Source organism: Trypanosoma cruzi, genomic scaffold, assembly GCF_000209065.1.
Source record: "Trypanosoma cruzi strain CL Brener 1047053517145 genomic scaffold, whole genome shotgun sequence".
Classification (NCBI taxonomy): domain Eukaryota; phylum Euglenozoa; class Kinetoplastea; order Trypanosomatida; family Trypanosomatidae; genus Trypanosoma; species Trypanosoma cruzi.
In genome coordinates this window covers 230,691-257,038 of record NW_001849571.1, presented here as the reverse complement: position 1 = coordinate 257,038, position 26,348 = coordinate 230,691, and the positions used below count along the sequence as shown (strand labels likewise).

At 57.4% G+C, this 26,348-nt stretch overlaps 3 protein-coding genes and 1 pseudogene across 3 annotated transcripts, besides 11 other annotated features; all 4 read right to left on the bottom strand.

The window, feature by feature from the left end:
• Positions 1–22,584: part of a sequence feature (areas not merged during assembly with more than two copies in the genome that could not be assigned to a particular haplotype) that runs on past the window's edge.
• On the bottom strand, positions 353–4,183 carry Tc00.1047053511599.61 (annotated as a pseudogene).
• Positions 4,485–4,504: a microsatellite.
• Tc00.1047053511599.40 (dispersed gene family protein 1 (DGF-1), putative) lies at positions 6,921–17,369 on the bottom strand (the record flags this gene model as incomplete). Its single annotated transcript, XM_809805.1, has 1 exon — positions 6,921–17,369. One exon carries the CDS (start codon positions 17,367–17,369, stop codon positions 6,921–6,923), a length of 10,449 nt encoding a protein of 3,482 aa, XP_814898.1.
• Positions 9,756–9,777: a sequence feature (GC_rich).
• Positions 12,399–12,461: a microsatellite.
• Positions 18,592–18,644: a sequence feature (T-rich).
• Positions 20,472–20,539: a sequence feature (T-rich).
• Tc00.1047053511599.30 (90 kDa surface protein, putative) lies at positions 20,779–21,720 on the bottom strand (the record flags this gene model as incomplete). The annotated part of the gene is made up of 1 exon (XM_809804.1): positions 20,779–21,720. The coding sequence occupies one exon, from the start codon at positions 21,718–21,720 to the stop codon at positions 20,779–20,781; it is 942 nt and encodes a 313-aa protein (XP_814897.1).
• Positions 21,618–21,646: a microsatellite.
• Positions 22,585–26,348: a sequence feature (heterozygous, Esmeraldo-like haplotype).
• Positions 23,214–23,236: a microsatellite.
• Positions 23,963–23,982: a microsatellite.
• Positions 25,025–25,097: a sequence feature (T-rich).
• Tc00.1047053511599.10 (trans-sialidase, putative) lies at positions 25,186–26,348 on the bottom strand (the record flags this gene model as incomplete). The annotated part of the gene is made up of 1 exon (XM_809803.1): positions 25,186–26,348. A coding segment is annotated over one exon (1,163 nt), but the record flags the coding sequence as incomplete, so codon positions are not given.

The window sequence follows — 26,348 nt, the reverse complement described above, 5'->3', positions numbered from 1 at the left end:
TCACCAAAACAGGACGTGGCGGGTGAGTGGGTGGCAACACTATTCACGGCGTGACACATCCGCTTCGTCGTAACCGCCACAGTAATTACTCTCCCCGTCAACAACGGCTCAGGCACTGTGAGGCCACACACAGAAGCAGAGACACTGACGTTTGCGCACGGGCCAAGATTCCCTCCGGCAAACAGCACCAACCAACAGAAAGCCAGGAGAAATTAGAAGCGAGCAGAATCCCAAGTGCTGCGGGGTCCTTGCAAGCACCGCTCCCTCACTGCAGGACCTTTAAAGCGTTCCTCGCTGCAATATCCCCCGCAACCCCCTCGAAGTGTCGGTGGATTTTCCCGTTCACCGGAAGAAACACGGCGGGATGTCTCGGCAGTGGTCGAAGACACACAGAGCGCACCGTCGACGCGATCAACGAGCGCAGACACTCGTGAGGTGAGATCCCACAACCGCGGTCCCTCCATTTACTCTCCTGGACGTGGAGGAGGCATGAAATGTCCTCTTCTCTACAGTAGTCCTGAAACGTAGAAAAATTCCGCAGGACATCCTGCGCAGCCACGGCCTCCTCAGTAGCCCGACAGTCCACGCCGTCGCACCGCTCCTCAGGGGGTCGCCAGGCCCGGTGAAGCAAGCAAAAGGAGAGCAGCAATTTGGTCGGGCGTTCAGAAAAATGAGGCGCAGCAGTCGGGTGAGCGCGGCCCATTCACGTACTCCCCCTCAACCGACCCACCACACAGTCGAATCACACACCTAAAAAGAGCCGTGGCGCCTAACTAAATAAAATGGACACTAACGCCTCGTGCTCTCCTCAATGGAGTGTCATGGCACACACGAGGCATCACGGGAAGGAACGAATACTTGCATTCCATCGGCATAAGCACGGAAATAAGGCGCGCATTCTGCCCCTGTGAACTCCCATCCAAATCGTCTCAGCCACGGAGTTTCTGTCGCCGACCCTCAGGAAGGGCTGATGCATCAACTGCCGCTAAACGATGACTCAGCGATGCAACAAAAAGAGCCACCGTCTCTCGGGGTTCGTCATCACCCTTTCCTCCCATTGAGGGACGAGAACGCAAAGTAACGGTGTGGGCGTGTCTAACTGACAGAAATGAAGGAATAGACTCCAGCCGCGGAACAAATTGAACGAATCCTCCTCCCGAATCCTTCAAAGAAACCGGTCAATCAACTGCCGAGGTTGACGGCGCGGAGGACAACACCTTGAATGTATGGAGCACCGCAGCAACCTGAATATATTCGGCAATATCCGCGGTCAGTTCATGAAAGTACAAAGAAGGGACAGCAAATTCAAAGGGGCGTGTGAACCTGTCAGTGATCACCCGCGCCGGAGGATCGCCACTCCCACCCTCCAAGGGCACCTCAACGACGTCAAATATTTCCACCGCATGGCACCCACAACACAATCGCGTGGCATAAAGTATCGCCTTGCAGCACCCCATGCAATGCAGCAATCGAAACCATCTCGAACACGGCGTGCGACAAGGATAGCGAAAGAAGGCGCAGCAAATACCCTCCACATTTCAGCAGTTCCAATCATCCAGTAAAAGGCAGGAGCGTCATACAGCACCCACGGACTCACCGAATATGGCATCAAAAGGCAGCGAGATGCTAGATGCCGAAAGGTCCGCATTTTCCTCCCCCGTGACACTTCCACGGGTGAATACAACTGCCGTTTCCTGCGGCCTCTCGACCGCTTCGGGAAAACGTTGCGGCCACATGGCAACGGCCAAATGTGGCTGGCGATCAGATCCAGTCGTCGCGGCAAAACAGTACAGAAAGTAGGGTGGTGAGCCCGCACATTCGCCTCTTTGATGCCTGCCTCCACCGCAAGAGTGAAACTCGTTTTCCCAACAGCCGCGCCTCGGGTGGCTGAAACACCTGCCCTCACACCGGCAATGACATCTGCAAGCGCCTGTAATTCCTAAACACCGCCCGTCAGAAAAAAAACCAAAAGCGGCACTCAAACCCTGCAGCCGCACATCCCTCGCAACCATTTGTAGACTCGCCATCCAGCAGAGACACCTAAACAACATAAAAAGAAGACCGTTCATTGCTTAAAAAGGAGAAGACCACGTTGCTTTCATCGTGCCACAAAGGATCATGCCTCCTGCGTAACGCGGCCACAAGTACGTGGTGCGCCAACACCGAAACGGTGGGCATGTTGCCCCATGACCCTCCCCCTCCAAAAAGGTCCAAGAAGTGCAACAGACCATCCTCTCACCAAAGAAAAGGCCCAATGGAGCAGACACTGCAGTGTGCGGACCACACAGAAGAAACTCCCTGAGAGGACAAATGCTCTTGAATGCCCTTCAGAAGGGGCCAGCGGGTTGGCCGTGAAGCCAACAGACACCGGAGAGCCACCTGCTCTGCACGCATCCAATGACGCAATTGAAAGCGCAATGTTAAAAAGCACATCAACCACCCTGTTCTCGTCTCCTTCTGTGCGGGCACGACGGTCCTGCCATCACCCTTCGCCCTCACAAACTATTCCACAGGGTCCTTTAAACCAGAGACCACCACACGGCGATATGCCACCGGATGAGTGCTCTCCATACCGCACAAAATAAAATTTTCCCACGTCGAGGACCGCAGTGAAAACGAGCATAAAGATGAGCAACACGAGGGTTGTCGGTGCTGTGTTTCATCACAACACCCTATCCTCCGTTTGTTCAGGCCTCTGCCACACGACGAGGAACAGATGTAACATCACTTACACGCAAAAAAGTGAAATCCACAAGAACATCGTCAGAGTCATGCAGGACGCAACAACCACCAGCCCGGTCAGCAGCTGTTGTGGCCATATTCCGCGAAACATGATCCACGCTCACAGGGAACTTTGTTGTCCAGTTGCACAAATAATTGATGGGCCAAGCAACGTGGGCCCAAGAACGACAACGCCAGTCGATATTAGGCCTTGGAATCGCCAGTGAGAGCCATTGATTGGAATAAACACCAAAGCCACCAACGGCCAACAAAAACTGCGACAACGCACTCGTACTTGAATTAAAGAACGGATTCGTCTCGTCCAGGAAGAAGAAAGAATAAATAATATTTTTCCTCCTCACAGAGCCTTCCAGCAATAAAACACCACCATGCGATCCGCCCTTATCGGCATTACTCAGGAGCACGAGGCCTGTGTAATGTGTAGAGGGCTCTGCAATCAAGCGAATGAGAGATGCTCCACGGTGGCAAACAGACTCCTCCCAGGCAAAGCATCAACCAGTCGCGAGCAGCATGCCTCTTCATGGGCTCTCCGTTTTGGTTCCAAGCGAGACGGAAGGCCTTCGTCGCTCAGCACCAACCCCGCGTTGCGTCGTGTCGTCAAGGGAAACAAGTGAGGATGGCAGAGTAAATCACCGGGGAAGTTGCCCTCAAATGTGGGAAACGGCATCGCACCCGCCGGAATCAGGTGCGCATGATGTCCTTCCACGTCAGCTGCGCAGCCTGTCAGGTGAAGGAAAACTTGTTAAAAAGGAAGTCAGCGCACTCACCTCCACCCCAGACAGTTTTATCAGGACGGTCGAATCATCAAGTCGGGGGCTCCACACTTGTTGAGGGATATTGTGACGATCTGACACGTCCACGTGCATGTCCACACAATGTCCTATTTCCTTTCCCCCCTCTGCATGCGTACACACCGTCTTTTAAGCCATATCCAGGAGAGATCAGATGGCGAGTGGCACCTGGTCAGCCAGCGTCGCTCAATTCCTCAAAGCACCGAAGCTCAAAGCCCCAAAATCAATGGCCATCAATCAGTGGTGCCGTTGGCACAAGACCTCCTCTGGCCAACGCCACACACTTGTTCCGGAGTACATGTTATCCCATGCCTCGCTGACGCCGCCCTCAGCATCCTCTACAGGTACACCGTGCATTCACTCCCAAAATACAGGTGTGGGCTACACCTCAAGAAAACTGCACAATGTGCCTGCAAACTGCTCGTTGAAAGTTGTCATTGTGTTGGGTGGCAGGGGCAACGCACTCACACGTCGCAGCTCCTCAGGAGATCAAAGAAGATAGCAATCATCATTCAATTTGGATGGGCTTCGCAAACCCCTTGCGACTTTTGTCCGATGGGGTGCTTCAGTGCGTATAAAACTTTGTCCGTGGGACGGAATGCCTATGCGCTCTAAAAAAGTAAGAATGAACTCACGGGAGAAGAATACATAATATAACGGAAGCAAAATGCCACAAATAAAAAAAGACGGTGAAAAAATTACATGGAGGGGTATAGATATGAAAATAAGAGTCGATCAATGTATAGATATATCGATAAGGATATGAGTATAAAAACGCTAATTTATTCTTATTTATTGATGCATCTGTATAGATATGGATATATCCCTTCTCTCCCCTAAAATTTTACAGATTGCTTGGTTTCTTGGTTTATTGAATTGCTATTTTATTGGCTGCATATTTATATAGATAGGTATGTAAATGTCGGTACTAATATCTATTCAGCGCTTTTGATATATATATATATATATATTGTTACTATTCCTCGTGTCTTCTAAAATAAATACAAAGGCCCACACGCCAGCCACCATCGCAGAGCATGTCCGCCCAACGATCGGAGATGTAAAAGAGAGCCCCGGCACCCGAAGTGGGAGCCGCAGCGGAGGCCGTGAAGCACACAACACCGCTACGCACCCGTCCCGGGGATAGCGCGGTGGCTCGATAACCCGTTGCGTGCCGTGCGGTAGCGGGTCAGACAGGCATTGCTGTGGCACTGAAACTCGCATGTTGGACGGCGAAAATAAACTGGTGGGGATCCCATCGGGCTGTCGTCACCGGGCAACGTGCGCCTTCTCGGCGGCCTGACCTCTCTGCCGTCGGGAAATCGGCGACAGCGTGACGTTAATCAGGGCATGTGTGTGTGCCATTTTAGGGAAACGGTGCACTGTTTCTCGGTGGCATTCTCCTCCTGTGCGGAGGTGGGGTTTCTGTTTGGGTTTGATGTTCTTCATGCGGAGGTTCGAGCCTTGCAGCGCGTGGCCATTTAATCTCCATTTTTAGCTTCGTAACATTCTTGTCGTCGGAGAGACTGTGCCGTGTGTGGGTGGCCAATCCCCCGGCATTGCCCGCCTGCCTGTCGCATCAAGGGCATTTACGAAGTGCTTCCTTCTTCGGTGCCGACCGTCGCTCTGTTCTGGAGTTTTCTTGTGCTCTTAGGCGGGATAGTGGTCGCGCCTTCGCTTAAGCCCTGAATTCACAGTACGTGCATTCCAACGGGGTGGATGCCGTCAGACCTTCATATTCCTGGCAGCGCCTCCTATTTGTCGGGGGAACTCTTGCTTGTGGAAGTGCCGAAGATGAGGTACGATTCCGGCTTGCTTTTCGTACGACGCCGTGCAAAAACTGCATGAGAGTGGCTTCGGCCTGGGCTGTGCAGTCTGCGGCGGAGGTGCGATCAGTGCGCCGTCTCTCGCTCTCGTCCTCGCTCAAGCGCTGGGCGGTGGTTCCGGTGGGATTTCTGGCGGCTCCGGCTCACCGGGAAAATCAAATTCCCGCAGAGCCTGGGAGCGCGTAATGCCATGGGCGTCAACCATTTGCGTCACGACACAAGTGCGGCAGCTGCAGTGCTTGCCGCACACCGGGCAGTCTGCCGGGCGTCGGATCGTGGCGGGGTAAGGTCAGCGAGAGGAAGAGGCGTTTCCGTGCGAACTTCTTGGCGTGCCTGCTGTGCGGCATCCGCGCCGCACCAACGGCATGTGCTCGTGATGGCGGGCTGCAGTGGTCGTGGCAGCCATCCGTATTCGTGAGAAACACCGGTGCGAAAGCAGGCCAGTGCGGCCTCTTCCCCACGAGTGAGGGTGGCGTCCGTGCGCGTCGGTTCCCAGTCGCCTGTTACGGTGGGACGGTAAGCTTCTGGCTTGAGCTGTCGGACACAAATAATACGTTCGGCCAATGCAACGATGCCGGTGCTCCATGTGTCTGTGAGCTGTGTGAGGTCGGACGCCTCCTTGGCTTATGCATCACATGCTTCGTTCTCGGATACGCCGCAGTCGCCAAACACAAACTGCATCCGTGTGGTGCACTCCTCGGTGCTGCGGGCAAGAAAAAAGGGTACGTCCACAATGTGAGTCGCCAGGTGATCCAGAACCGTCGACGTGTGTTCGCGTGCTTCCACGGTTCGACGAGAAGTCGCATAGATGCACGCTGCCGTGGAAAAAGTCTCGGTGAATATCGTACTCTCCAGGCTAACACCACACACCTCCTGCACACACAAAAAGAGCGGGCCGTAACGGGCAACAAATCCCAATGCCGCGTCATCCAAGGCTCCCACGTTCCACGTGCACACCTGAGGGATCTTGCCATGGCGGTGGTGCGCTCGAGGATAAGTGTGGAACGTGACTGGGATGGCTTGGTCCGTCATTTCCTCCGCTAAAGAGACATCGATCACCCCTGTGCACTCGCCACACCAGAACAGGCTGGAATTACGACAATGCGTCGCAACTCAATACATAATCCCGCTCAAAGACGTTCCTGGAAACCCGGAGCCCTGCTACTACTCTGTCGCCCCTTTGCTTCTGAGAGCCGTAATGCCTCCTGCATGCAAATCCGCGGTAAGGCAGAGCTGCAATACATTAACTTCCACTAGGCGGTTCACTGGATCCTTCTTCCATTGCACAAAATGAGCGTTGAGTTCCTCGCACGCAACTCCATGAAATTACAGTCCGATACAGCACAACATCAGGAGTAACAAGAGCGACAACTCAATCCCCTTCCACACAGTCATCGTGGAACGGGAAAAACTCCTGAAAGCACCCGCTCAAAATAGGAACAAATCGATAGAAAAAACGAACAACGACACTGTCTGTGCTGTTAACGATAGATGGCTGTGGTGCGCAGCACAGCCGTGGCCCCTCAAGCACCTCACACTTACTAATTCCACGTGGTGTACGTCACATGGCGGCGTAATCGATCATACGGCTCGCACTGGATGCACGGTCGAGCACGCTCTGTGCGTCTGAGCGGGTGTCACCGGCCATGAGCTCCTGCTGTGTGGGTGGTCGGTACGACGACGCAACGGTGGTGCCTGAGGCGTACAACGATGACGTCATTTCTTGGAGCTTCTGCGTCTCCTCGTCGCTCTCCTCGTCATCGCGCAGCAGCGCCTCCAGCACACCACGCCGTGGCTCGCGCAGCTCCTGCCAGTGGCGGTCCTCCGCGTACCAAAAAACGACGCTGTACACGGCGATCGCAAGCACCACAGTGGCCAGCAGCAGCACGATCGCCACGTACGCCCTCGCTCCGCCGTCGCTCGGCGCAAGGTGGTTGGCCGCGCTGACCAGGCACAGCGTCGCAAGGAGCACAAAGCTCGCCGCGCGCATCACCGTCAGGAAGGCCGAGCGCATCATGTTCGTGAAGGCAACAACGCCCGCACCCGCAAGCAGCACAGCCGCCATGCAGAAGTACTGGACGTGGCAGCCTCCCACGGGCGGGTGAACAGCCGCAATCAGGCCCACCACACACAGCACCGACAGCTGGAACACGCACCAGTACACGTAGCTGCCCCTCATGTTCGTCAGCATGCTGCCGTACATCCGCTGCTGCGCCGCAGGGAACCAATACCCGACGGGGTACAGCAGGCGCTCGTGCAGCGGCTTCCTCAAAAACTGCCAGTACCCCTCGAAGCTCGCGCCCACGTGGCGAGCAATAAAGTAGCACACGCCAGCAGGGAACGCCACACCGTAAAGCACGCCAACGACACCAATCACGCGGTGCTGCACGCGGGCGCCGGGCATCGCCAGTGCGAGCACGGAGCCGAAAAAGATGCCGAGATGCATCGCGTGCGCCACAACGTACGTCAGGCTCGGGAAGCGCATCGCCACCCACGCACTCGCCGCGTCCACGCCGCGCCACCGCTGGAAGGCCGCCGTCACACCGCAGTGCACGCACCCGAACACAGCGGCTAGCAGCGCGTTGCCCACCACCATCCACAGCGGGTCAAGGGCAGCAAACACCGACAGGAAGTACGGCAGCGCAACGGTGCTCGCACGCTCCTGCGCCGAGGCGCATGACATCCTCGCGAACACGCCGAGCGCCTGCATCTCCAGGATGGAGCCCAGCCCGCCGGTCACCACCACGGCAACAGCCGCCGCGCCCGCAACAACGCCGGTGATCGCCGAGAGGACGCTGGCAGCGGCGGGCAGCGTGTTCGACGTGATCGTGAAGGACCCAAGCAGCACTCCCTTGCAGCCACCGGACACCGCCACAGCGTCGCAGCGAATGAATATCGTCTCGTCGGCACCAATGAAGTAACCGCGGTGCACGGGCACAGCCAGCTCCAGGACGGTGGAAGGATTCGTCGAGTTGCGCACCCACGTCGCGTTGCGCAGCATCGCTCCCCACGGACCACCAAACCCGCGCGGCTGCGCCGTCGACACCGGCACGAAGCTCAGGTGCGTGCCGATCTGCGGGTCGCGTGCCCACCGAAACGGCGGTGGCAGCGCCACCATCAGCAGCGTCGGGACGGCGCTCCCACTGCCGCGGATGTCGTTCTGCGTCAGGCTTCCACCAGCCGCCGTCGTCGTCACGGCGAGCGTCGGGCACGCCACGTCGCTCCACCACAGCGTGCTGCTCACCGACGCCGTCGGGGTACGCGTGGGCGACAGCGTCACCGTCTCCGTCACCTGCAGTGTCTCTGTCGGCCCGTGCTGCGTCGGACTGTAATGCGTCGCGCTCAGGCTCGGTGTCCACGTTGAAGTCCACGTTGGCGTCGGACTGCGCGTCTCCGTCAGCGTCGCCGTGTGGCTCAGCAGCGGCGGGGCGTGCGTGCGGTTGCACCCGTCCACGTGCGGCAGGTACACCGGCAGGCAGTCGCGCCCGTACCCGCCCTCAGCACAGCGGCAGCGGCACGACCCCGACATCGCCCTCGTCGCAGCAGCAAAGCAGCGCACGTCGGCGTCGCACACGCCACACGCCACGGGGCGGAATTCCCCGATGATGCCGGCAGACCTGTAGTCCATCGGCTGCAGCGCCTGCCCGTTGAGCGTCAGGCACCCCACGACGAACTTTCGGCCGGCGCCCACAGGCGCAACGGTGCCGTCCATCAAAAGAGGCCCACTACCGGCGTTCCCGTGGAGCGTCAGTGTGCTCTGCACGAGCTCCGCACTGCGCGGGTACGACGGCACCGACAGAATCTTGCCACTGATGCTGTTGCCGCGCACCGACAACCACGACCCGGACACAAACGACGCCGACCCCCGCAGCACCAGCAGCACGCCATCGGTCAGCGCACCGGCGTTGTCGTTCACTACGACGGCGGAAGCGTTGGCCTCCACCCCGCTGTCGAACACCAACCCATGCGCGGCGTACACCTGGTTCCCCGACACGCGCAGCACAGCACCCCCCGACGCAACCACGCGCGCACTCGCGTACAACGCAACGTCGCCACCGAACACAGCCGCGTCCAGTGCGACACCGCCACCGACAAGCTCCAGCACGGCGCCGTCCACCACCACCGTCCGCCCACCAGTCATCACGGTCACGAGGGCCACGCCGAACACAACCAGCACGGACCGCACGAGCCGCAGGCCCGACAGCACCAGCACCGGTGCGTACGGCGAGGACTGCGAGCCGGGAAGATACACGAGCGGCGTCGACCTCGCGGCAACCAGCAGGGAGCCCGTCACCGTCAGCGCGGACCCCGTAGGAAATGTGCCGGTCAGCACAATCGCACCGTTCAGCGCCTCCACATCGCACACGGACAGCTCCACCGGCCCGCTCTCGTCGCTCCCCGCCGCCCCCGCCCCGCGCAAGCCTCCTCCGCCCATCACGTACAGCACGGCGCCGTTCAGCAGCGACACGTTCTGCACAACGATCCTCACGCCGTCCCGCGCCATCCACGGCACGTAGAGCACCGGACTCACGCCGTCCAGCACAATGTGGCGCAGCGTCACCTCGCTCACACCGGCAGGCACAACGAACACCGACCGCACCGTCACGCCCTCGCGGAAAAACACACTCGACGCAGTGCCCGCAGCAGGCGGCAGCGCGGGAGCACCCACAGGCACGCACGCCTCGCCGTACCCGCCGCTGCCGCACACGCACACGCACACACCGTTCCTCATGACCGCCGACGCCGTCCCGGGAGCGTAGCAGTAAGTGTCCCTGTCGCAGGCGTCGCACCCAACAACGTCGATGCTCCCAGCGTCGCCAAAGCCAGCCGCAGCGTACTCCTCCGCCGTCGACAGGACATGTCCACCAGCGTCGTTGCACGCCACCCTCACATGCGCCCCAGCCGCAAGCAACAGGCTCACCGACAGCATCCGCGGCAGCAGCGCTCGGTTGCGCACAAAGCTCAGCGTGCTCCCAGCAGCGGTCACGGCGCCAGTGGCGTAGAGCATCTCCCTCGAGACGCCGTCGTGCACGTTGCCCTTCGCCAGCAGCATCGACCCGTTGGCAAGGCTCACCGTCGAATAAAACGCCACCGCGTAGTCCTCCGTCGACACAAAGTCGCTCCGCACAAGCGCCACAGCGGAGCCCGACACGCTCACAGCCCCACGCACAGACACCGCGTGCTTGCACAGCAGGAAGTCGCTGTCAACAAACGCCACCACAGAGCCGCCGCTGGCCGCAACGCCGCCCTCCACCGACACGCACCGCCCCAGCGCCGTCTGCACCGACAGCCCGTCCACGTACAGCGCACCGCGCGACGACAGCGCCACGCCGCCAACCAACAACACGCCAACAGCGTCGCGGAACACCGCCGCTACATGCGTGCGCGCAATGGTCAGCACACTCCCAGTCAGATTCACCTTGTGCACCACGAGGCACGCGGACGCGTCGCCAAGATCGTAGGCACCGCGATACGCAACACGCGCCTCCGCAATCAGCACCGAGTCCACCACAGTGACGCGCGAGCCCGGCGGAAATCGGTTCGCCACCACCACACCGCCGCCGGAACGCGACTCAAGCCCGCTGATCAACACATCGGCGCGCTCGCCAGCAGGCGGGTCGGACAGCCACCCAACAACGTACAGGCTCGCTCCATCCAAAAACGTGCAGTTCGCCAGCGTCACGTTGCGCACGCTCCCCGACATCGCCTCCACGTCCACTACGACGTCCGCCGCGAAGGTCACACCAACGTAGCACACCACCGACGTCCCGAAACCGGCGTTCACCACTTCATCTACACGCACGTCCTGCACGCACAAGTCGGCGCCGTCGGTGCTCGGTGGCTCGGGAGCAGCAACGGGCAGGCACGCATCGCCGTAGCCGCCCTCAGCGCACGTGCAGGCGCAGCCATCACTCGAGGCAGTCGTCGTGTACGCAGGGAAGCACGACGTCGCAAGGGTGCATGGATCACTGCAGTTTAAGATGGTGGCATTGTACGCGGACGGGATGCTGTATTTTGCTCCTTCCTCGCCGTTCACAGTGTTGCACGCAGCCAAAATCGCTCCGTTTGTGAGATCGCTCGTCTCTAAAAATATCCTCAGTGCTTTGGTCATTCCCTTGCTGGACATGAATCGGTTGCCGGACACAGAAACCGTGGAATCGCGGAGATTCACCGTGGGACTCAGCACAGCAAACGCATCCCGTGGAGACACGCGGCAGAGGTTGCCGCTCAACTGCAGCCAGGAGTTGTAGTAGATGTTGAAGGAATGGATTGGATAAAAAACAGCCAAGGTTCCCTGCATTTCGTTGCCCTGAAACACAACCGCTGACCGGGACTCCACATGTGATGCCCAAAGAAATAACATGAAGTACTTCACCGGCCTCGTCACAACGTTGCCTCGGATCACCACGGCAGAGTTGTTCAGAACCCTCAGCGACAAGGACTGGATAGACCCTTCAAGATTTATCAGCGTACTGTCACCGCCAGCCATATGAAACGTGTTGCCCACCACCGCAAACACGGAGTGCCACGAGACCCTCAGCGCAGACCTGACAACGTAAATGGCGCTTGACGATGCCCTTACGGTCTGAAACACATTGCCACTCAGCACCACCGCAGAGCCATTGCTGACCACCAGTCCATTCATCACAAAGCATGACGGCCTCCTAATGCCCAAACCCGACCGAGAGATCAGCCTCGTGACCGTGAAGCGGTTCCCGCTGATCGTGATGTTCGTGTGCGGTGGAAACCCACCCTTCGGGCTGAGCAGCGCGTCACGGAAAGTGTTGCCGGTGACGACGATGTTCAGCGACCCCACAGCGGCGTCTGCGTTGCCCAACAGCAACAGCACGGCACCATCCCTCCACGTGCATCCATCGAACGTGACATTCGCCACGTCGCCCGTCATCACCCCTATCAGCACCGTCAGGCTCATGCCGCCCCCGCTGAACGTGACGTTGCGGTAGCACAGCCACGACAGCCCGCTGCCCACAGACTGCGCAACCTCGGGGTACACCATGTCGCTGATGCACTCACCAACCGGCGGTGCCGGCAGTGGTGTGGGCGGTGACGGCGGTGGCGGGGGAGATGGCGGCGGTGGCGGACCAGCAGGCACAGGCGCCGGGACGCACACATCGCCGTGCCCTCCAGCAGCGCACTGGCACTTGCAGTCCTTGATCGCCGTCGTCAGCGGAGCAAAGCAGTCGCCGTCCTTCGTGCACTCCCCGCACGCAGCAACCGTCGTCACGTTGGTGATGCCGTTCAGCTCCAGCTCTGCCGCCGTCGTCACCTCCCGTCCCGCGACCGTCAGGCACCCAGCAACGAACCGGTAGCCGGCGTCAGCCTGCGATAGCAAAGGCAAAGACAACCCCGTCGATCCCATCTTGCAGCCTGTCAGCGTCACAGCACTGCTGCTGTCAATGCTCACAAAAGCGGACTCAGTGTCGTAGAACATCGCACCCAATTCCACGTCGTTGTCGCGCCAGTCCCACCAGCTTGACCGCTGGACAGTCCACAAGTCATCGTTACAGATGGCGTAACGAGCTGAGCCGCTGTTCCCCACCACGCGCAACACGCTGTGATCCGACACGCTGAATCCGTGGTGCTGATACAGCAGACTTACCCCGGAGAAAATCGTATTGTTGAGCAGCGCAAAAACGGAGTGGTCACTCACACTGAGCCTGTACACGTAGAACAGGTATTTGTAGCCCTCAAAGCTGCAGTACCGCACGTAAAGCGAGCTGCCACCCACCAGCGTCAGCGTCCCGGTCGAGGACAAACCAAACGCATCACGCTTCGTTGCATGCGCCTTGACGTTGCCGACCAACAGCGTCGACGCACTCAACACGACGTCGCCCAGCAACAATACGCTACACATGTTGCTCACAGTGCCCGGTAATTCGAACTCGAAGTTCTGTACCGCGTCAACCTCCGTGACGGCGATGTCGCAGTGCTGCGGGAGGGCAAGTGCAAACACAACAACGGAGGACCGCATCACCGTCTGGCTCACGCGGATCAGGACGCCGGCTGACTCGGCCGCCTCAGCACCCCCAACAAACTGCAGCGCGGCACCCTCACGGAAAGTGCACCCGGTGAGCGTGATGTTGATGGGGAGATGCAGCGGCATGCTGTTGAGGAAGAACGTCAGCACGGCACCCATGCCGCTGAATGTCACACCCACGTAGCAGTGGTGCGTCTTCCACAAGTTCAGCGTGAGGCTCGTCAGCGTCCGTTTAACCACGCAGCTCGTATCGCCGTCGACGGCTCTCTCCGCTACGGGCGGCACAACCGTGTCGGGTACCTCGAAGGGAAGACACAACGCGCCGTGCCATCCGTCCTTGCAGCTGCACAAGCACGAGCCGCGGTCCACCGACTCCGTCCCGGGCATGTAGCACGCCGCGTCATCGTTGCATGTGCCACACCTGAACACCTCCACGCCCTCCGGAAACACATCTTCGTACGACACCTCCTCATCGCCCTGCAGGTTGCACCCAACCACAAAGCGCGCGGGTAAAGCCACAATCGTGTTCGATTTAAAAAGCTTGGCGAAAAGTGCGCTTCCTTCCACCTGACGGTTGTTTGCAAGCACCACGGTGGTGCCGCTGCCCGACAAATAAATTCTTTGCCAGGAATACTGAATGGTTAATACTGAGGCTGCACCCACGCTGTTTCCCTCCACACGCCACTGCGAACCACCCTCGAGTGTCACCGAGCCAGACAAATACACCAGCGCGGGATCAAAAATTTCTGTCCCGCCAACGAAGGTGCAGTCCGCCACTCGCAGCAGCCCCGCGGAGCTCACGGTGGCATCCCCAAAAAGATAAACGCCATTAGCCGAGCCCATCGTGTTGTTCTCCACCTCAAAGTAGCCGCCATTTTTCACAGCAACAGCATTAGCGCAAACAGATGATTCCACACCGTCATCATCCTTCGTTGTACTCAGCGTATTTCCCTTCACAATAATCCCGCCACCATCAATAACAACAGCATTGATGAAACAGACTGCGTACCTATTCGCCTCAATATAGTTGTCAAGTAGCAGCAGCGTCATATTCGCACTGAGAGTAAACTTCACAAATAAAATGGCGTGGTCCGACGTCGTCACAATCGTACTGCCCGCCACCAGTATCTGGGAGCTCGCGCCAAAATCACCCTCAAACTCCAATGCACCAGAATCCAGCATCGAGGATGTCACGCTCACTCGCACGCGCGCACCACTCCCCTTGATCGACAGGCCCACGAGGACGCACTGCAGCAGCGTGATGTTGAGTGTCTTCTGTGGCGCGTCAAAATACGACAGGTCCAGCACAATCGCAGCAGTGAAGGTCACGTTGACGAAGCAAAGCCCACGCGCACCGGGATCAAGATCGTCCAAAGAGCTGATGCTGCCACCGTGCACGCAGCGGACCTCCGTGTCCTCCGCATCGAGGAGCGGAAGCGGCCCAAGGCCGTCTGGAACCGCAGCTGGCAGACAAGTGTCACCGTAGCCGCCAGCAGCGCACACACACTCACAGCCGCTGATGCTGCTCGTCCTCGCAGCGAAGCACACGGCCTCCACGGTGCACGCGCCACAGTCCAACACCGTCACGGGCGTTCCAATATTGAGTTCTTCTTCGTAATCCGTCACAGGAGAGCCTTTTGCCTCGTTGCACATGCCGTAGATGATCGGGCGCGCGTCGGATGGTGGTGACCAGTTGCTTGTCATATAGGCAAAGGACGAGTACGAGCCGTACATGAAGTTGTTGTCAAGTATCGACCACACACTTTGATCGCGGAACACCATGCCGTAGTAGTTATTCACGTGCACGACGTAGGCGGTGCGGAACTCGTTGTTGCGGTGCACCAGCCAGCTGCCGTCAGTCACAGTCAGCGTTTCTGCAATGAGCATGGCGAAGCCGAGAAGGAACGTGCTGGACACAATCTGCAGCACGCTGCCGCCATCCACAACAACATCCCCAAACACACACGCGCCTTTGCCGTATTCGGTGCTCGGCGCACTCCACAAGCTGTTCTGTATGGAGAACACGGAGCCGCCGCTGACTCGCAGGTCCGACGCAAGAGCGTACATCACGTGCGACTGCGACATAACGACGCAGTTGTCCATGTAAAAGACGCTGGACAGATTCGCGCCGAGGCCGCGCTCCACAAACATCGCAGCGCACGAACCCCCGCCACACGCTAGCGTCGACCGCGTCATGACAAACCGCGTCGACAGAAGTCGGAAGCCGTCCAGGACAAGCGCGGGGCCGCACCGAAATTCCGCGTAGCCAGGGGTCGTCGGCACGTACTGCGACCCGCCAACCGTCGCGCGCAGCGTTGAGTTCGCCAGCAGCACTCGAGAGTGCAGCGGCATCGCGCCATGCAGCACGATCGTGCCCTCCAGCGACGTCACATTCGTCATGTTGACAAGGACGTGCGGCACCAGGCGCGCCGTGCTCTCGCTGAGGCCACCAATCCGCAGCTGCGCACCGCCCGCAAGCACGCAGTGGCGCAGCGTCACGTTCAAAGCGTCAGCGAAAACGTCCATCAAGCGCAGGTCCACCGCCACAGTGATCGGTCCGCTGAACACCACCGAGTCGAAGCACGCCGTCGCACGCCCACCGCCAACCGTCACGGACTCCGTCAGCGTCACGCCACTCATGCAGCCCTGCGCACCGCCACCACCGCCGCCGGACCTCGCAGGCGGCACGTCGAACGGCAGGCACGCCTCGCCCACGCCGCCGGCACGGCAGCCGCACACGCATTCGGAGAACGACGCCGTCAGCGCATCAAAGCACGCCAGCGCAGCCGCACAGCCGTCGCACGGCACCACGCTCACGGAGGGCAGGCCGGCCATGCGGTAGTCCGCACTGCTCTGCAGCACCCGGCCGCCGGCACGGTTGCACTGCACCGACACGACGCCGCTCGTGATCGCCAGCCCGGAGACAAGCGTAGCGCCGGTGGCAGTGCAGCGCGCAATCGACACGGTGCCGCCGCTCAGCGTCACACCCGACAGCGACGCCACAGAAGACGCCTCGCCCACCGCCCACACGTCGTGCAGGTCCAGCCACCCGCCGGCACCGACCATCCCACCGTCGCAGCGCACCAGCGACGACGCAACAGACCCCTCGACGCCCACAAAGCGCAGCACCGACTCAAACACCGCGAGGCGCTCTCCAAGCACAAAGCCGCCGCCACTGCTCACAACCGAGACGTTCGTCACAGAGAACACCGAGTGGCTCCGCAGACTGAGACGCGACGAGGATGGCACATGCATCGCGGAAGCGGTCGGACCGCCCGACGCCTCCAGCAACACGCCGTCAAGCACCACCGCGCTCGACAGCAGATCCACGCCGCCGCTAACGTACACCGCCGACCCGCCCGCCTGCAAAGACTTCAGCACAGTGTTGCTCACACGCAGCTGCGTCTGCGACAGCGAATTCGCGTGCAGCACAAGCGGCGACGCCACCGCGTCCGTCAGCCCGCTCAGCTGCGAGTAGCGCATCGGGCCCGCCGTCACAATCGTCGAGTCACGGACCGTCACGTTCGTGTGTGCCGGCAGGTTGTGCACAAACACAAGCGAGCAGTAGCTCCCGGACAGCCCGCTCACGCTCACCTCCAGGCTCCGGTCACTCGCCGGCTCGCCGCTGTAGCCCCGCACGTAGATCTGCGCACCGCCGTCGCACACGCAGTTCCTCAGTTCAATGCGCAGCGCACCGGGAAGCATCGCCGCAACGTCGAACACCACAGCCACGCCGTTCGTGATGTACACGCCGTCCATCAGCACCGTGTCCACGGCGCGGCCAACCGTGATGGCTCTGTCCACCGTACCGCCACGCAGTCGCACCACCACCGCGTGCGCAGCAGCAGCCAGCGCCAACACAACGAGCAGCGCCACACGTACAGCCGCAATGGCCCTGCGCCGCACACGGTGTCGGCTGCGCGGACACGCGCACACCGCAGACAACATCCAATGACCCAAAAAAGTGTCAACAGGGCTTTCGTGGTGTGTCGCACTCGTCCCGTCGACCATAACTCCAGCTTTCAAAATCCCTTCCTACAGATGGCAAATCCAGTGACACAATTCCGCCAGATCGTTATCCCACTACTGCTAATCCTAATAATGCAAGTAATCCCTAACACCTTGAAACGATAATTGTGCTGGTCAAGCAAAAGTATCTCTAACTGCACGCTCAAAATAAGAATAAAAGGCAGCAACAACAGTAACCAAGCACAGTAGCACGCAGAGGCATCCGGTCATACACAATCCCCATCACAGTACAACTGCCGGCACAAAGCAGCGCAGACGCAATCAAGTCAGTAAAACAATCGCCCTCGTACCCCCCACACAACCCCACGCAGCCACCGTGCCGAGTGGCGGAATCCCGGCAAAAAGAAACATGACGACTGGCACCGCTCCTGTTGTCGAATGGCTGCATCACAGGGCGGTCCCGGTGCCGTGCACGACACACAAGAGCCGAGACAGACCATGTGGCAGCGTTACAACCGCCAGCCATCAAGCGCGTCCGAAAGGTGTTGGTGTTGGTGGTGCGTAAGTGGAGTGGAGAGTTCGCCGGTCGCCAGCAGTCAAAGTGTCGTTTCTTGTTCACGCGATTCGGCATTGCGCAGCAATCAGCGGCACCAGGCGCGCACGGCATCGCACAAAGAAGAGAACAAAGAAGTACGGCGGCAGCACTCAAACACGGGAAACAAGGGTTCCCACCGACTTTGCATTCCGATTGGCTCACAGACATCCAGATGGTGGTCGCGCCGCTGCCGTGCGGTGCGTGTGGCGTGTGACTGCAGTGGACGGAGGGGATGAAGAGAGGGGTGGGAGATGCAGTGCGGCACACGTCCATCTCGGTTGATTGTGCCACCGGTGACATCTTCCCGTCAGATCACCTGCAGCAAAGACCGTCACCGTCAGCAGCGGTCAGTGCCCTCCCTCTCCCACTGGGGCGCAACTCCACCGACGCAGTCGCTCGTCTCCTCCCCCACCAACACAGCAAGGGAGCAACGGCAAAAGATGAGACACGCACGGCAAGCGCGCAGTCGCAGAATCCCACTGCTGTCGCCATGACCAAACAAGGTCGGCTGCAGGGCGCAAAAAGAAGAATAAACACCCCATCAAAAGCCTTGGCACCACGTGGAAGCACCGCAACCGACACACAAGGCGAGGCGCCGTGAAGCAGGCACCAAAATCAAAGCTCCTACAACAAATTCATCGTGAAGCAAAAGAAAATATTACGCGAGCTCAAAAAAAAAAACAAAAAAAAAAACAAGCCACGGAAACTGAAAAAAACAACAATGCCGGTTCAAAGGCAATAAATGGTTGTGGTGAGCAGCAGCCGTGGCATCGCGCCCCTCCCTCATCAAACGGCACCGCACCACAACGCACCGTGACGACAGCGTGCAATGACGACGACTGAGTAGCACGCAAAAAGCGGCATAAACCTTTCATCCCGCACTCGCTCAAATTTATGCTCTCAGTATGTACTGCCAACGACACGGGGAAGGACACGGAAGGGGACTGTCCCGTCCATCCACCTTCTGCCCACAACAGACCCTTCTCATCCTCCTCCTCGCTACGCCCTGGGTGCCGCAAAACGCCGTCAAGCAAATCAACGTCTATGGAAGCCCCCAATGCGCAGGGCGAGGCTGGCGGCCACCCACGCTCATTCTCCCGCACATATCCTCTCCCACAGCTTTCCACACACAAAAGGGCGAAGACATGGAGAAGAGAAGCCCGCCGCACAACGCACGCAGAGGCAACGCCATACACGCCGCACCACAAAAAAAAAAAAAAAAAAAGCGGCCGCAACAAGAGCGACGAGTCGAATTCAAATCCACGGCGCTGTCCCTTACTTCTCTCTGCCCCGACGGATTGGAATTACGCCCCACAGCAGGTCGTGGCGAGTGGCGTCCCACCCACAGTGAGGCACGGCGCACACCATCCGCTCCCTCCAAGTGCACTCAGCAGGCCGGCACCCAGTCACCCTCGTGCCATCGCAATGGGGACCACAAAAAATCTTCGTCGCGGACATCAGCGCCTCTAGCAGGAAAGGAGAAAAAATTTGGGGGCATTTAAACAGCACAGCTACCAGAGAGACACTCAACGGGACACCTAAGCACTCAGCGACAGTGAACACCGCAAAGAAAAAAAAGAAAATGAACATCAGTGATTTACAAAGAACAAAAAAAAAAAAGGGTGAGAGTCCAGAAGAACTCCCAAAAATAAATAAAAAAGAAAAAAAGAAACAACTGATTCGGAAAAACGTTTATTTCATGTGCCAGGGAGTACCATGCAGTCATGTGTTTGTGTATGCATATTGCCTGCAACAAGAAAAAAAAGTCAAAAAAAGGAAATTTACGTTTCAAAAAGATCGCACTGTTCCACCAGCCCACACAACATTCTTCACATTTAGTGCGGCATCCGGCCTGTTCTTCCAATCATCCTTTCGTGCATTCCGTGGGACGCACAGCCGCGGAGCCGGCACCGAAAGTGGGCAGTAAAAAGCAAACAAGAAAAGGAAACACTTCACTCATGTCGGTATGTAGCAGACACCCATTAAGTAAAGAAGACACTGAGGATGCAAAGCTGGACGGCACTACGTCCGGTGCAGCTCCCCATTCTCCATCACCGCACGGTGGTAGCAGCACACACGCATCCACAGAAAACAAAAACACGGCGGCAGGGTGTGGCTGTGTGTGTGGTGCTGCGGGTGTCTGCCCGCCCTGGCCGCAATAAAAACAAGAGGGAAAGAAATGTGTGCTCCGCCCCACAGGCCCTCGTCGCACGCCCACACGTCACGGCTCCCTCAGCGCGCCGTTCGTCGCGGCCCCTCCTCATGCGTGCAGCAGGCGAGGCGTACAGGGCCGTCGTCATGGGCGTGTCGGTGGGTGTGCGAGTGGAGCGGTTGGGCGGGAAACACACGGCACCCCTCACAGGAAGAGTGCAGAAGAAACAATTAAAAGAGGGAAGAGTAGAAAAGAAAAAAAAACGTCCATACTGACTGCCCCAAAAGCAAAAAAGAGAAGGGATGGGGGGAGTAAAAGATGAAAGAAACGAACAGAAAAAATTAAGAAATTTAAACCATTAAAAAATGAAAAAAACTCACAACGTCCCGCAGCAAGTAAAAAGAAAAAAAGAACACTGAGCAAAAATAAAAAAATTAAAAATTTAAAAACACACAAAAAAAAAGAGCTGCAACAAATGGCTCCACCGTGCATGCACCCACACGCAGAAATATGTCCACGTAAACAGTTGCGTGCGTGTATTGCATATGAGTGTGTCTGAGATGCGTGCCAAGTGACGGATACAGGGAGCAGCAACATGGAGCACACAGCAGAACAGCAGAAGCAAATGAAGCAAAAAAAAAAAAAAAAGACGCGCACAGATCACTGTGGCTGAGCGTTGGCAATTATAGCCCGCATTCAATTCTTCAGCCCAGTGTCCCGTACGCAAGAACAGCCAGAACAAGCAGCAGCCGGGTATGCAGACGGGTGTCATAAAAGCAGGCGTCGTTCCCCACACTGTTCTCCAGCGCCTTCGTTGGGGTCGCAGAGGAAAGGGGAGCCGGCATGCCTGCCGCCGTAGAATTTACTTCGCTGGTGGCAGCGTCGGTGGTGTTGGTGGCGGTTTCCCCTTCGGCGCCTTCCGCTGCACCCCCGTCCTCGCCGGTCTGGGACAACTGAGTCGGTGGCGCAGCAGCAGTCTCTTCTTGTCGTCCCGCTGGAGGGTCATGGGAGAAGTGGTCGCCGCTCTCTGTGGGCTCCGGATCTGGTGGGGATTCGGGTGCAGCAGAAGTAGAATGTGCAGCGCCTTGAATATCACCAGAGGGAGCGGAATTCTGCGCTTGCAAAGTCTCAGGAGGAGAAGGATCCGTCTTGCCCGCAGCGCCGGCAGGAGAAGATTCAGAACTTATTGTGGTGGTGTCACGAGGAGCCTCCTCCTCTCGAGCCACCGGAGGTCTTTCTTCCAGAGGATTGGCCGGACCACTTGCAACGGTGGCCGGCTTCGGCTCCACGTTACTCTCCCACCAACTCTTCACCCGGCCTGGAGTGGGCGTATGGAATTTGATCTCGAAGACGCCATCCTCCGCATTCCTTTCAATACGTCTCTTAACATCCTCCGGTGCACAGTTTCCAGCGCCCATGCCGCAAATCATCCTTCCCAAACCGCTAGCTTCAGCCGTGCAGTTATACCACAGTGACTTCCCACGGAGTTGCCAGCGCCCAACTTTTTCACCGTCAGCCGCACACACCGCATCCACCGGCAGCACCTCCTCCTCCTCCTCCTCCTCCTCCTCCGCGGCAAACACGCACAAGCAGCAGCACAGCAGTGTAAACGCCAAAAAGACACAGAACACACGGCACATCATCATCGAAACTATCGTTGTTGAATAGAGTGAATTCTTTCTGCAAGAGCATGAGAAAGCAAAGGGAGAGTCAGCAGCCACACCACGGACAGCCACCGCATGGTACTAAATGGCAGCAGCCAGAGGAAGCGCACACCAAAAAAGACAGACGGAATCATTACAACTGCAGGACTCGCACACCGCCCCTCAAGCCAGAAGTTAAACAAGCAAGAAAAAACACAACAGCAAAAAAAGAAAAACAAAAGAGTTGGGAGTCCAGCAAAACTCCCGGAAACTTAAAACGAAAAAAAAACAATTGGACAGGACTTTTATTTCATGTGCCATGCAGCACAATGCAACCGTGTGGTTGTGTATACATATATTGCCCGCACCAAGAAAAGAAACAAAAAACATACCGTTCCATGAGCCCTCACAACATCCTTCACATTTCATTGCGGCATCCGGCCTGTTCTTCCACTCATCGGTTCGCGCAGTCCGCGGGACGCACAACCGCAGCGCCGGCACCGCGTGTGGGCAACAAACAAAAAGAGGGGGAAACATGTCACTCATGACGGTGTGCAGCAACCGACCATGAAATAATAAAGGACACTCATTATTCCAGGAGAACAACGAAAAACAACAGTAAAACGTAAATAATAAAGGAAAACACGCAGGAAACGCGGCACATGTCCTCCGTGCTGAGTCGCAAATCCACACAAACCCAAAAGAAGCAGCCACTCCCAACACACGCACGCGCAGTGCCGTCAACAGTTAACTCTCGCAGTGTCAATTTCGCGTCGTAGAGCAGGGCAAAGCCGTCGTCGGGACTCACACCTTTTCCGGAATACTGCGCGGTGAATTCTCGTAATTGGGGTTTTCGTGTCCAGAGGCATTGCGTTGAGTCAATCCGTCCGCATCACTCTCAGCAACAAATCCACTGCCTGCAACGCCATTTTCTAAAACGGGAGATTTTGTGTCCAGTGGCGTTGTGCTCATTCACCTCGTACGTGTTAACCGCGGCAACGTGTTCCCTGCCGCCATAAGTGACAGAAATGATCCCGGAACCATTCGACGCCACTAATATTTTCAAACCATAGGTAAAGAAAAGCCTCTTCTTGGATGCAATCGGGACCATCATTTCGTTCGGATTGGTGGCAAACTCAGCATTAACTTGCGGCGCAGTTGTCCCACCAGATTTTGTGTCATCCTTCCCTTCACGGGGTGGCGGCAACTGACAGATGCCTGTCTGGTCAGCATCGCCGCTCCGTGCAGGCGGATGGATGGTTCCATCGGAGAAAATTGACGCCGCCACAATTCATAAGGGCCGGCGTATTTATGTGCCGTCACATTCATCGTGGAGGCAACGGTGGCCCCTTCCTCCTTCGTTGTACGGCTGGCAGCACAGTTGCTACATGTGTGCACCGCATTGGCCAAATGGCACACAGCACCCAGCTCACCATTCCTGCTATGCATGCGCACATCAAAGCCACTGAAAGTATAATTCTCATGCTGAGCCTCAGCACACACACACACACACACACACGATAGATCAGGCTGCCGTCACTCTGAGCACACGGCACATCCACCGGCACAACCACCGCATCCGCATCACCAGATACATGTCCAGGACTCCCAGCAGCCGTCACACACACGGACGTGCAGCAGCAGCAAAAGAGCGCAAGGACCATCACGGCGCACACAACACGGCGCCGCACCGTCACAATCGCAGTCATCACCCGTAGTGGAGTCGCCGGAGCCAGACAGCTGATCGGTGAGGCAGAAGAAAAAGAATGCAATTAGAGGGAGATGGACGGGGCACAGCGGATACAGCGAGAGAGAGAGAGAGAGAGCAGACAACATGAGGAAAGCGCAGCAGGCCCAGCCGCACAGTTCACACACCACGAGACGGCATCCACCACCATCTCCACCCAGCTCATCTCTACAGCCCCAGGGAAATGGCCAAAGCACCGCAGCCACCACTCAACGCACACGGAGCAAGCACCCGCCACAACAGCCACACGCGCCAGTGCACCACCAGCTAGTAACAAAGCAAAGCCCAAATTTACTGCCATCCCGCTCTCAATGGGACACGGAGCCCAACTCAACGCAGTCACACGCGGTGCAACAAACCCGCAGGAAAAGGGACTCGGGCTGCGCGCTCCCTCCACCTCCCTCCTCTTCATGCCCACGGAAGAAGACAACAGCCGCCACACGCAACTGCCAGCATGCACTGCAAAAAGAGCATTCAAACCCACTGCAATGTGCATCTTGTGTGTGTGTGTGTGTGTGGTTGTTGTGTGCCTGCAGAAACACAAAGCAAAGAAGTAGAAAAGAGAGCAGAGTATGTGGAGGGACGCACAAAACGTACAGCGGAGACGCAGAACGGAAACAACAAGAAGAAGACCGCTCAAACTCATGACTGCACTGCAGCCCAAGCAGTGGCAATTCACACAAGATTTATTTAAAACAAAAAAAACTTTCCCCCTCGTCTTATATAAACCCCATCACACAAAATAATTATTAATGAAAAAAGAAATCGTCCATTACTGTTCCACACAAATTTAAAAATCGCCTCGCTGCCGTGTGGCCACACCAAACTGTCCGCACATATTTTGCCCACAAAGAAAATTAAATAGTTGCATGTCTTTCAACCGTCTGACCCTCCATGTGTCCGCGCATCGTTTATATTTCATGGGATCATCTGCGTGTTGCTGCTCCCCTCAGCCCTCTCATTGGCGCGTGAGTGCGGCCCGCAGAGCACAGTCACTCGTGTGTGTGCATGGACTGAGAGAAGCACGCAGACATGACGGGAGTCGCGTCACTCCATCGGGAGAGTGAGCGCAGCAAAATAAAAAAATCATCAGAGGGGAGAGAAATGCTGACGGGACTGCCAGCGCGTGAAATGAACACGCAAAGCAAAAAATCTTAAAAACACGGCGGCAGGGTGTGGCTGTGTGTGTGTGGCGCTGCGGGTGTCTGCCCGCCCTGGCCGCAATAAAAACAAAACAAGAGGGAAAGAAATGTGTGCTCCGCCCCACAGGCCCTCGTCGCACGCCCACACGTCACGGCTCCCTCAGCGCGCCGTTCGTCGCGGCCCCTCCTCATGCGTGCGGCAGGCGAGGCGCACAGGGCCGTCGTCATGAGCGTGTCGGTGGGTGTGCGAGTGGAGCAGTTGGGCGGGAAACACACGGCACCCCTCGCAGGAAGAGTGCAGAAGAAACAATTAAAAGAGGGAAGAGTAGAAAAGAAAAAAGTGTCCATAGTGATTGCCCCCAAAAGCAAAAAAGAGAAGGGATGGGGGATGAAGGATTAAAAAAGAAAAAACGATTTGAAAAAAAAAAAAAAAAAAAGATGAATTGCAATAAAAAAAAACAATTATAAAAAAAGCAAAAAAAAAAAAGAAATCGCCTTAAGAAAAAAAGTTAGTTCCTCGGGAAAAGTAATTCTGTGCTGGGAAGCTCGCAAGTGTCCCACGCGGCAGCCAGTCACTCCTCACAGAGCGGCAAACCACCACAGTCCCAACAGAAGCAGAAGCGATGGCAGCAGTCCGCTCCCACACATGGTGCCGGCATCGCTGTTACTTTCTTGCGACACATTTCCGAGGCTGCTGCTGAGTGCCGTGGCATTTACTTCCCTGATCTGTGAATCGGCCCTCTCCACACCACCACTCGCATCTTTACTGCTTCCCACCAAATGCCCCCATTCCGACGGCTGTTGCCCGGCGGGAGTAGACGGAGTACCCCTCGGCTCTGTTTTTGCATGATCCATCTTTGGAATATTAACGCTTTCCGTGTTAGGCGCAGTCATCTCCGCGGAACTCAACGGGCGGTTGTACAGCAGGACATTCGTCACCGTCACAGACACGCCTTCTCGGCTCCCTGCGCTCCCTGCGCTGCCTCCATCCCCTCCAATGTAGAAGTGGGAGATCTCTTGGGATTCCGTGCTTCCCAATTCACACGGCGCACCCACACCCACACGCTGACCATCAACGTACGCGGTGCCCTGGTTGCCGTTCTGCAGCACAATGGCCACTTGGTGTGCCCTTTCCGGGTTCAAAGGGCTGCTGAGCTCCTCTGACTTCGTTCCGCCACCGCACAGTAGCATCCATTTCTTCCCTTTGTTGTTGTACGACAGTCCCAGGAGTACAGTCTTCCCATCATTCATCTTCGCACCCATCAAAGGAATGGGGGTATCTCCCTCCTCCGGCACCTTGTCGATGGACACCGTCGCCACAAGAGTGAAGTTGTAGTTCGCAAAGTGGTACAGCTGATTCTCCCCCTGACTGCCAACGGGCCACTCCGCCCACGCTCCCCGGAAGGTCACGCCATCGGAATTCTCAGTTGCCACTGTTGCCGTTGTTGCCGCTTTTTTCTCCCCATCATTCCCCGTTACTGTGGCGTTCACCCCAAGGTACTCGTCCCTCCATGTGCCATCAGAGAAGCTGCCGGACAAAAAGCCAACAAGCCCATCCGTGATCTTATCAGCGCCGCAGGCATTTTGAGGCGAGGCAATCTTCTGAGCAAGTAAAGTGGTGCACAGCTGAGAGACACGTTTGTCCACTTCCTTCCAGGTCGCCAGCACATCCTTCACCCGCTTCAGCTGCGCAGTCAGACGCACAGGAACCATACCGGATGATGTTTCCTCTTCGCCCTTCT